Raw genomic sequence first — 12,078 nt, forward strand, 5'->3', positions numbered from 1 at the left:
GCTTTTATGTTGCTGCTGAGCTTAATTTCTGATAAGGGCCAAAATAAAGATATCTGATGAGGGGAAGTTGGCTGGCGGGCGTTCTGGGCAGCTGTGTAATAGCTATTTTTATACAAGGAGCGAGCTGAAGTGCTATGCTTGGGAGAAAGATTCACACAAAGATTCAACCCTCATATGTCTCTCTCTCTTTTTTTCCCCACCCTCTAGTGATATGCAGCTTCCGAGGAGCTGTGCCGCAAGGCTTGGTCCTGGAACTAGGGGAGACTGTCCAGATCCTAGAGAAATGCGAAGGTAAGTGTGATGTCCAAGAAGGAAGCCCGTTTTCTATGTAAGAATATACAGATAACTTAGTCTAGCAGATTTTAATAAGTTGTTTGGAAATCATGATGCGTCAAATCAAAGCACTTGAACAAAACCTAATCTGACCCACTTTCTGTAAGGAGGGCTGAGTGCTGCTGGCACTAATCCAGTCTGATAGGGGGTCAGTGGGTTTTAAGTTAACCATCTGTCCAGAAAATCTTGAACCCTGACCTGATTGTTTTGTTGTAATTGGTTCTTACAGGAAATGTTCATCATGTGAAGTGTGCAATCGGTATCTTCTTTTACTGTATTTTCTCAGTGGTGCTGTTGTGCATTTCAGTTAAGTCAGTGCTTATTATTTAGAAACACCTGAACACGTGAAAAATATTAGTTATGGAATAGGTTAGCAAATCATTTGGGAGGAATACTGGAAAGAAAGTGAAGAATATGGGTTTAGAGGAGATTGCTTTGCGTTTATCGTCATGTTGGATTTTTGCACCTAAAGGAAAATTCCTTTGTAAGTGTCATAATGATAGTTCTGTCCTATGTGGCTGGAGATTTCTGTGTGTGAATAAATTGAATGTCCTAATCCTCTGCTTTGTTCCCATGAATAGCGTGAGTGGGGATTTTGTATTTAAATGATTCTTATCCTAGCATTCAAGCAAGCGGTGTAAAACATTTCTATAGAGAAGCAGGTTGACAAGATACTGTACAAGAACATGCTTCACTGTAGTCTGAGGTGCAGTAATGTCACCTCAATACTGAAGTGTTAAAACGAATTCAAAACCCAGATCCACAAATCTGAATTCCAAATTAACATTCCACGAAGTTGTAGGTTTGTTTTTCATCAGCTTACAGTCATTTTTCACCTCCGGTGTTAATGTCGCTACACAAACCTTCTGCATGCTTGTCAGCAGACTAGTTTTCTTCTCTCCTGCCTGGAACTGTCTTTTGCTCTTGAAGCTTTTTCTCCTCCTCAGGTGTTTTATTTGTTTACTGACTTAACTCTTCTTCAAAAAGTGACCTTGTACGTGCTGGTTTTCTAGGAAAGTAGTAGCTTCTTCACCTACACCTGGAAAAATACTGTGTTGAATGAGTGTTTTTGCGGTGCAGCGGTGATGTTTAATCCCTGAAGAAGCAGGCTGTAAACACTACGTAGGGTGTTATCCCTGCAAATGATGATGTTCTTAAAAAAAACCACCCGTAGTGTAATGGGCTGAGCTGCACTTGGGCACTGAGCATTGCTAGGAGTCATTCCACCAGCTCTTGTGAGTTGGGACACGGAGCAAGCTCGGGAAAGATTTATTACTTTGCCTGGGATAGTATAACTCTGAGGGAAAACAGTGTATGTTGCTGAAAGCAGGCGTGGTGTTTTCAAACCATTTCTGATAATCAAAGAAACTTGCAGAACTCTAGGCAATAAAAGTGCAATTTCAAAGGAGCAGGTTGCTTCCAGAAAAGTAGGAGGATAATCCAGCATCTCTTTACAGGTTTATAATTAGGCTCTGTGTGTTGCCTTCACCAGCAGTTTCGAGGTACCTTTACCATGGGGTTTACATGTATAAAAATGTATATTAATTTTGATGATAGTGTCTGGAACTCCACAATATAAACTCATGTAAATATTCAGATGGTCTGTGCTGCAGCTCTTGTATGTGTGAATTATGCAAAAAAGCATGCTAAATGTGCAAAGTTGGTTGTTACAGTAGTAGTTGTTTCAGCATTCTTGTCTCGGTGGTTGTTTAACACGGTCCTTGGTTTGCCTTGCAAATTTGGAGTGGAACATACTTCCTCTATTACTTCTGCATTATTTGCTGGGGATTCTTTTGTCCAGACAGACTGAATAAATTAATGTTAACACATGCGTATAAGGGTCACTGCTGTGGGAGTTCAGAAGATCCATTGCTGTTTCAGCTTCCTGGCTGAGAATAGAATCATAGAATGTGTTGAGTTGGAAGGGACCTTTACAGGTCGTCTAGTTTCTGCATAATTCTCTACAGTAGAGACTTTGCTGTCTGGGCTAAAGGGCTTCACATGCCCACAAACCTTCTAGTGAGGTGAAGAATTATTTCAGACTTGCTGAAAAATTATTGTTACAAAAGAACAAGTGGGTTTTTTTAGTGACTAGCATGTAAAGCAGTCACTGCATTTAGAGCAATTGCGTGAAAGAATGGGAAATTTCATGTGTGACATTCTCAGGAAGCTCTGCAGCTAGTTTTCACGTGTATTTGCAGAGTAAATAAATGTGTATATGCACACACACATCTGTATTTGTGTCTTTAAGGGTAATAAGTATGAATACCAATTGATAACACATCTTAAATAAAAAAGTCTTGTTACTGTGGTTGTCTGTGTTTTTTTAAATCAAATGCAATGAAATCCAGAGTAACAAAGACAACTATTTCATTCATGTGCTTGAAATTGGAACTTCTGCATTTCAGCCAATCTGTACACCTGCCGCTGTGTCCTTTCATACCAGGTCACAAATGTCTAAATTGCTATCTTCTATCTCTAAGTCAAACAGATGCCTCCCACTGCCCCCATCGCCCCAATAATTCAATATGACTGGGTTCAAACCCATGGACTCAGTGTCTGCCTTTCCTCTGAAGCTGCCAAAAGCTCCATCCCCGTTTCCATCCAACATTAACGCGTTTGATGTTCCTAGGGTGGTTTTACAGTTACTCTTTGCACCAGGGGCTCTTGTGATCCCTCCAATGGTCTCACTCAAAGAGTATCTTCTTCAAGATACCAATTGTATGGGTGCTTGTCTTTCACAGCTTCCCTTCCACTGAGAGAAAATGGAAACAGTAAGTGATATTCCCTGCTGGACACTCCATACACTGAGGAGGAGAAAGGGTTTGGCAGTAGTACGTGCCTGGAAATGCTGAAAGACAGAGTTTTGTTTTGTCAAGCGACAAAGTGTGAGCATGCTCATTGTTTGAAATATGTCTGGACTGCATGTTCTGAAGAACACCCTATTTTTCAAATCACACAGCTATCACCCTGCCACCGGCAGTAGCTCTGAGTATCTAGTAGCATTCAGAGTAAATCTAAAATGTCATTTTGTCCATCTGTTTTTATTGCTAGGGAGCAGTTTTCTTTAGATTAAAAATGTTACGACTTCAGTGACTTTATTATATTGAGACTCTCACTTACTGGGCACCAGTGATGTTGAAAGAGTAGTATTTTAGGCAAATTCTGGTACAAGGATTTATTTGCATGGTTTTCATCTGTGTATGTAATAGAATTCCTAAGCCCTGCATGTGATATATTTAAAGTTTCCCCCTGTTATTCCAGCAGTGACAGCATGGTCCAGTGAAGGCTTTCCAGTATCTGGGACATTAAACAGCAGAAATAGCTTGCAAGTAGGGGTGTTTTTTTAAAAATTCTTGAAGAATTCAGTGTGTTTGAGAAGTGCTTTGCCGTGCTTCCAAGTGGTTCCATACAGATGAGCGAGGAGTCACGCTTCAGGCTGTCGTTGCTGTGGGGGCAAAGCAGGTTTCCATCCGTGGAGCCGGGAGCTGTGTCTGGCTGGGACAAATTAACTCACTCCCAGTAATTTGCCTTTGCCTTGAGAAAGATGTCTCCAGTGAGACACCCTTTTTCCTCTGTGCCTTTTTCCCGTTTTTCCTCTGTGCCTTTTTTCCCTTTTCCTCTTTGCCTTTTTCCTTTTCCATCCCTTTTTCTCCATGCCTTTTTTGGAGTGTGCTGGTGGAACTGAAGTCTCTTGGACCCACGCAGCTGCTGGGCAGATCTTGCCTGCCTTTTTGGAGCACAGGAATGGCTTCTTGATGGCCTTCTATTTGGCTAACAGCAAGATAAACCCCATTCTCTCTCCTCTGCTTTTGTTGTGGCATCTCTGACTGCATTGTTAGCGTATCCCTGTGGCTCTGCTGGCACGAGGCTGCTCCCTGACCCGGCACTGGCAGGCTGGGAAGGGTTTTCATCTGCTGCTCGTCCTGTCCTGGCACCACTCGGAGCATCGAGCTCAGAACAGAGCGGTCTTGGCATCGAGTGGTTTCGGCATCGGGAAGAAGCTTTTGCTAAGCACTCTTCTGGGTCACTCTGAGTACTTTAGCTCTGCACAAAGATACTCTGCAAGCAGCTTAGATGCTGATTCAATGTAAAAGCAATTGTTTATTGGCTAGCATGTGCAAAAGGTAGCTTTTCTCCGGATTTGAGGGTCACTCACAGTACTGCAAAGTATATGTTATTGTAGGACAAAGAAGGTGCAATTCTTGGAGTAGGTTCTACTGGCAGTGCTTTTTATAAGAACCAAGTAGGACTTACCATAAGTACTTACGAATTATAATTTATTTTCAGAATTCTGTTTGTCACAAAATTTTATGTGAAATTTTGTTTTTTCCTAGTCTGCAACTGATACTGATTTACTTAACCCATATATTTGAGCTTTATTTTTTTGAAAAGCAGATCAATACCTTTCAATTAGGACCCTTTTGTTTTTCTGCTACAGCGTGCTCAAAAGGGACCAGCGCTTTCCATGTGACAGACCTCTTATTGATTAAGTGGAAAGCTGAAAAGGGTTATGAAGCAGCTTTTAGAAAGAATACCTTGTTTTGTTCAAAGCACTTTCAAGTAAAGATCAAAAAGCATTGGTAGCTCTTCTAATGGCTCAGATTGAGATGGAGCAGTGCAGGACTGACACAGATCTCTCAGTATTGCTGGGACTTCTGAATGTGATGCATCTTTGGGAAGACTGTTTTTCAAATGGCTGCGTTCACCCTCAGCTTTATCCCAGCATGCCGATGCCCAGCGCCTCCTTCAGTTGTTACCGTGCCAGGGTGCGAGTGGTGGGCACGTCCCATGCCCGTCTTACTCTGCTGTCAAAGAAAAAGAGAACACAAAGTTTGCTTGCGTTGCCATCTGCACCATTGCAGGTTTTTTTGCCCGTTCCAGGGTGGTTGCTGGCTTTGTGTCCTGGGGCTGAAGCATCAGACTCAGGTGTGAAGAATTCAAGGTGGTTTTGTGGGTCCTATGAGGTGGAAGAGCAGCTCATCTACCATGATGACCACAGTATTCTTTACCACTGCTGCATCGGATGATGTTTCCAGGCTTTTTGTCCTGATGAATCTTGTGTGGAGCGACACCACTTTCAACCGTGTAAAAGAGGAATGATTGTGTGTTCTTCAGTTGAACTTGTAGTGTCGGCAGCTTTGTTTCTTTACTCCTGATTTATTGTCCTCTCTGGGGCTGTTATCTGATGGGGGATACAAGGATAATAATTGGGTTTGTAAAATTAGATCCTGCAGTCTGATCTCTAGTCTCACAGACATTCATAAAGCCAGACATGTGTTTACATTACGTACATGGATTTATATTAGGCTAAACAATATTAGTAATGTGTGATAGTGGCTGTTCCTGTCTTTGAAAGGACAGGGCTTTGAAGTCTGCAGTTTTTGTTAAGATGAACACTATGAAGAGACTCGTGTACCAGCATCTAAGAAAAAGGTTCAGTACAGGCTTTTGCACGAGTGCTGAATGCATCTTTGCCATGGTGGCTAAGGATTGTGAGTACAGCAGCTAAGAACACTAAGCTGCTTTTGTTCCTGGTGGGAATAAACGGGAGGATTCCAAGTTCCTAATTGCCTATCATCACTGCAGAACAAAAGAACTGGGGAAAAAAGAAACAACCCAAATCAGAAAAACCTTGAAAAAAATTAAGTGAGGCACAGCAGGTTTTTGAGGTGATCTCAATAGCTGTGTAGTTTTCAGTCAGTTTGCTTCTGTGTAAAACAAGCAATAACACAAATTAATATGTTGTGTTTTATCTGTTTTTAGGCTGGTACAGAGGTGTATCCATTAAGAAGCCAAATGTAAAGGTAAGTGTGAATGCATCTCTTAATGTAGTGGGAGATGATGTCTGCTTTGCTCTTGCAATCCTGTAAAATTTCAGTCTTCCTTACCCTTAGGATTTTACTTTTCTAACTTTTTTCTGTGGGAGGATTGGATTTGTTTTCTCATCAGCCGCCCAAAGGATCAGAAGCCTTGCTGACATGTAATGTGTAACCTTTCCTTGATCCTCTCCTCTGTGGTCACTGAAGAAAAGCACGGATGGGTGATCTTGTGCTGATTAAGTCATGGTTTTTAAAGCACACATTTAATAATTTGCATTGTTAATCTAAGACAGCTTTGATAAAAGTCAGATGAGAAAGGATATTGTAAGTTTGTTCTCTTCAGATTTTTACAGCTTAACCACCACGGTGGGTTATTTTCCAGCCACGTCCCTGGTTCGCTCTTGGAGAACTTTTTTGGCTGTTCTGATAAGAATTTTTTGTGAGTGCGTATAGATTTTTGTAAATGTATGTATCCGAACATGGAAGTAGTTGTTTCTGTGTAGGCATCACTTTATCCTCTTTTGGTTTAAGTGTAGCTTGTATTTAAAAAGAAGAGAGTGCGAGGTTCCTCATGTTTACCTGTATTATGGATTATGTACTGTTTCGGCACTGGAACAGGCTGCCCAGGGAGGGGGTTGATTCACCTTCCCTGGAGGTGTTTAAGGCACGGGTGGACGAGGTGCTGAGGGACATGGGTTAGTGATTGATAGGAATGGTTGGACTCAATGATCCAGCGGGTCTCTTCCAACCTGGTTATTCTGTGATTTCTATGATTCTGTGTTCCCTGTATTATGTTTTTGGGACTACAATACTCATTTAATGCAAAAGCTACATTCATTGTGTGTGTGTGCTGGTAGATCTGCTGCTCGTTCACTTTGGATTGGAGAGCCCTTCAAAACTTCCTTGGTTTCTTAGGTAACCAGCACTGTCTCACAGAAATAAACAGCATTAATTGGAAGTGAAACCAAACAAGAAACTGGAGTAGCATTTCTTCCTTTTCCATATTTTTGTGTGGCTGACAGCATGCACTTTTTTTCCTGACGGAGCCATTCCTGTTAGATTCATCTTCTTTACCTTCTGCAATTTGTCCTACCTAGGAAAATGAATGAATTTTTCTTAGCGTTTTGAATCATCTCCTCCATGAAAATTTGTCCTCACAAATTGTACTGGTTTAAAGTTCTAAAAATGTGAAGCCCACGCTTGATTACTGACATTTTGGTGAGAAGCTATCAGCTGGTTTTGAACATGACGATTCTGGATGCTGGTCCTGCATTCCCCACCGACGGGCAGGCTTATACCATCCTTACAGCCTGACCATGTGCTTGATGGAGATAACGAACCGCATGACAAGTTTGGCTTCAATTACCTCTTTGCCCCTTGTCTCATCACGCCAGAGTGCAGTGGCCCAGGCAGAGTTAGAATCCAGCTGTTGTGGGAACAGCAAAAGGCAAAGAAGCAGAGCTATCCCAAGGGGGTTTAAACAGCTTTTTGTTGGAAAGAGGGAGGAGGAAGGATGGCTCCAGGGTGTGCAAGTAGCAGAGTGCTTCTTTCCTTGAGGAAAGAGTGGTGTGGGGGCCAGACACACATTTACTGGTGGGCTTTTTGGTTTGTTTTTCTACAACCACTGTCCTTGTCTAACTTAAAGCAGCTTGCTGCTGCAGAGACCTGGTCTGGAGTGTCCTGATGCCGTCCTGCCAACCGACCAGAGCCACTTTTCTGGCTGTTCTGGTTAGCTTGCATCTCTCCAGTAAATGTTCTTGATAGTTGCTTCTGTTACTTGTTCCTTACTGAAAGCTGTTCTGGAATTCTTCCCACTTGCCACACCTTTCTCCTGCTTGCTCCTCACCTCCCAGTGGGTTACTGGGCGCTCACAGTCTCTGCTGCAGGAAGAGAATTGGCTAAACTTAAATGATTTTGTTTAAGTCAGTCTTGCCTCCTCCAAGACAGCTGTGTAAGATTAGGGTGACGCCTTCGCATTTCATGCTAGTTGACTTGCCCATGATTTTTACACCAGCATCTATTTCCCATACGTGAGTGCTTCTGGACACTTTGGGAGCTTTTGGGAATGAAAAGTACTCAGCATGAGTCTTTGTGTGATATTTTGCTTGAATAGACTTATAGAACTTCCTTATTAACAAATGGATCTTCCAAGGTGGAGGTTTGTTTCAGGGTGCTTTCCAGTGGCAGGATGGATTAAAGTGATCGATTGTGACTAATCTGTATGTTGACTTTTGACTGTGGTAGCTTCTTTGATAGCATCAGGGTTGGTTGCTTGCTTGCTTGCTTTTTTTTTTTTTAAATAGAGTATTGGTCATTATTTATTGTGGCTTAGGGTATAAATAACCTACAAATTTATTTTTCTCTTGCAGGGGATTTTTCCTGCAAACTATATTCACTTGAAAAAGGCAATCGTCAGTAACAGAGGGTGAGTGTTTTTCCTTCTCTTCAAGAAGCTGCAGTGTTCCTTGTCTAGAAGAGAATCTAAGAAATAGTTATTAAAATTTATCGAGTGGTTTTAGTTCATTCTATCTTTTGTTGTATATTAGGGTTTGAAAATTAAATGTAATTCTGCAGGGCTTCAGGTAGTTTTGGTTTTTAATACAGTAAGAATTAGTTCTAATGGTTGCTTCTGTTCATAAAATTGTAACCCCAGAGGTGTCACCTGAAACACATGGAATGGCATTCCATACAAAGGGCAAATCAAGGCACTCATGGCTTAGATAATGTAGTGGTAGTACAATACCTACATTTGTTACCACAAATGGAGGATCTTGACCACTATGGGATGAGTCTTGTTCTTTTGATTAGAGGATAGTTCATTCTGGTTTCATATCTGGTATTGAAGAAGTGTCCTGGATAGGAGAATTGGGTATTTAAGGATGTTGGCTAACAAGTTAAGGGTATTGGCTAACATTAATTGGAGGGGAAAAAAGGACTGGACTGACTTAGAGAGAAGGGACACAAGCTCTGAAGGACCCCACTTTATGGGCAGGTTAATTTAATGTGCTGTAATAATGAAAAGGGTTTTCCTTCACCTTGTTTGTTGTATATTGACTTTATTATATATTTTGAACCAATAACTAGAGGATGCTTCACATAAGCCGATTCTCATGGATCGTAGAGGTGGAAAAGTCGATGTGGCATTGCTTCAGATAAACAGATAAAATGTTTCTCTTAAGATATTTTTCCTTAATGTTGAACAAATTCAAATAAATTAAAGTTCTAGCACTTTGCAAATTACTGTGTTGACATTTCTTTCTTTTTCTACCATTTCCAAGGTAACTTTCCTAATGTTTTCCCCCTCTTCTTGTGTAGGCAATATGAAACAGTTGTTCCGCTTGAAGATTCTGTCGTTACTGAAGTCACAGCAACACTGCAGGAATGGGCTGTGCTCTGGAAGCAGCTGTATGTGGTAAGAACAGTGCTTTTCTTTGTTCTTTATTGCTCGGAGATCTTGGGAGATACATTGCTTGTGTACATTGCCTTCAGATCAGAAAGCTTAATTGTTTACTCCCTGCCTCCCCCCCAGTTTTAAAGTGTTCTTACATATCTAAGAAATAGGACATGTATTTAGTAGCACAAAATGGAAGACTTTTGTAGGTTCTATCAAAGACTTCAAAGAATTATTGAGCGTGGTCTGTAAGTGTCTGTGTTAGAATCTAGGGTTTGAAAGAGGAAGAACTTGGAGGTCGTTTTGTTCCTTCGTCTATTAAATATAAGCACTCAAGATAAGTGTATTGAGTTTCATGCTCTTCTATTTTATATAATTTTCAATTGCCATCACATGTCGCCTATCTCTGCTTTCGTCTCCATTCTTCTCTTACTTTCTTAATGGCCAAATTCCATGGAACAGCACATACTAAACTTGCACATTTGAAAGTATTTTTCCTGCTATTTTTTATTTCCCTTCCCCTCCTTCTGTTTTTTTTTAGCTTGGTTGTTACAAGCTGGAACTGTAGGATTAGGATCGAGAACTGTAGGTGGTACAAGTACAGGTTTCCTTTCTTTCCTTACTTTAGAGAAATACCTCTACATAGAGCTGTAGACGCTTTGTTTCCTTATTTAAACCTGAAGTGATGGTAGTTAGATACTTAAGAAATAGGACAGGGAAAGATCCAATTAAATGTGTAGTGTATCTCCAGCATAACCAGCCGTGTTCCATACTCCCTTCAAAAAGCAATCAACTCTCTTCTGAAATTAGTTTTCCTTCTGTTGCTCCCACATCCTCAGTGGGGATCATATGCCTCTGAAGAAACATTCTAACTGGGGAGGAGGCACGGCACGTGGTATACAAACTTACACCTAGTACTCTTTGTTTTTCCATTTCAGATAGTTAACCTCTCTGGTGTATGTGAATAAAGTGATATTTTTTGTTTTCTTTCTGTAAGATTTTCTCTCTCCCCAGTGTCAGATGAAGACGACAGCAGTAATACTGACAATGGTATTGAATTTGAGAAAGGGGAATTGTTTTACCGACAAATGCATTACACTTCCTTTCTACTAATCTATTTCTTTTTTATTGTTAAAATGAGTTCCTTGAGGGGAGGGAGAGAGAAAGCCACAAACTTTCACTTAGTGATTTTGTTTCTGGGACTCCTTTCTGTTCTAGCTCATTATGCTTACTATAACATTGCACACGATATTATTGAATTCTTAAATAACAGGGGAAAGAATTTATGGTTTTCATAGAACTTTGGAAGGAGACATCTCTTCCGTGACAAGAAACTGGCAGCGCTTCAGAATAGGAAGTGAATTGTTTTGTGGTGGGTTTCTCCAGAGCTTATCGACTCCTGCCCCCTGAAACACCCCAAAAACCAACCAAAACACCCACTACAAAACAACAAAAACAATCTGATCCCAAGTATTTCCTAATATGGAAATAATCAGAGAATTGTTTAGGTGGATAATAGAAGTTTGTCCCACTTACAAACTGCAGGCCTGAAGCCTGAGGAGGTGTAGAGGGTGCGCATGGGCTTGGCTGAGCTGGGACATGGATTTTGTAATCGGCTTTTAGGCTAGAAGCTACGCTGTAGGGTTGTATCATAAAATGTATTAGGAGACTAAATTGAAATACTTTCTTGTGTTGGATCAGCACCAGCAGAATATTTTTTATTATTCCCAAACTGTAACACAAATAATTTAAGGAATCTAATTCATGTTGTTTATCATGCTGCTGTGCCCAGTCAGCTCACTGTAGCAAAAGTTCAGATGCTGGTTGTTACTGCAGATGTTTTCAGCAGGCTGGTACCTATAAATGGTGGCAGTAGATGCTTTGTTCTTCAGTAATATTGCACTGTGAGGAAGATGCCAAACAAAAGCTACAGCAAACATCTGTTAATACCTCTGAATAGGCTGAAACGTTCATTCCGTGCTTTTTGGCCAACTTCTTACTTGAATTATAGTTTGAAAGACCAAATTTATATAAATTAAAAATACCAAGAAATTGCTGTGGCAATATCACTGAGATTCATCGTCAGGTTTGTAATTACCTTTCGGTTAAACACTAGGAACTGGAATGTAATGCCTAGTAAGCCTGGAGCAATTAAAGCACTGTCTGGATGCTCTGTTGTTCTGAGACAAAATACCTCAACTGAAATAAAAAAACTGGATGGGGGGAGGAGAGCGGTGATAAACGGGAGAGCAAAGTGAAGCACAAAACAAGAGAGGCAGCAGTAGAAAATGACCTCGTGTGGAATACTTGCAGCCTTCCTTGGCTCTCCCTGACCAGGGAGAGTCCGTGCTGATGCTAAGGAGGAGCTGTGCATGGGGAAACTTGAACTGGTTGGAGTTGTGAGAGCTGTGCAGTGACTTCAGTGTATAGCTCTGTGAAATAGCCGTTGGGAAGATTAGTCTGAGCTCACTGTACGACACAGGGCTGTGACATTCTTGTGATTTTTGCTATCAAGATAAACCCCAAGTGATG

General features: G+C 41.0%; 1 protein-coding gene across 13 annotated transcripts in view; it reads left to right on the forward strand.

The window, feature by feature from the left end:
- The window catches only part of DOCK3 (dedicator of cytokinesis 3), a 152,878-nt gene that overhangs the window by 18,033 nt on the left and 122,767 nt on the right, over positions 1 to 12,078 (forward strand). For all 13 annotated transcript variants that reach the window (XM_069865810.1, XM_069865818.1, XM_069865811.1 and 10 more), the window contains exons 2-5: positions 208 to 291; positions 6,100 to 6,140; positions 8,525 to 8,580; positions 9,471 to 9,567. In XM_069865810.1, the coding sequence (XP_069721911.1) occupies positions 208 to 291; positions 6,100 to 6,140; positions 8,525 to 8,580; positions 9,471 to 9,567 (278 nt within the window). The remainder of the gene's footprint in view (positions 1 to 207; positions 292 to 6,099; positions 6,141 to 8,524; positions 8,581 to 9,470; positions 9,568 to 12,078) is intronic.

Source organism: Phaenicophaeus curvirostris, chromosome 11 (genome assembly GCF_032191515.1).
Source record: "Phaenicophaeus curvirostris isolate KB17595 chromosome 11, BPBGC_Pcur_1.0, whole genome shotgun sequence".
NCBI lineage: Eukaryota > Metazoa > Chordata > Aves > Cuculiformes > Cuculidae > Phaenicophaeus > Phaenicophaeus curvirostris.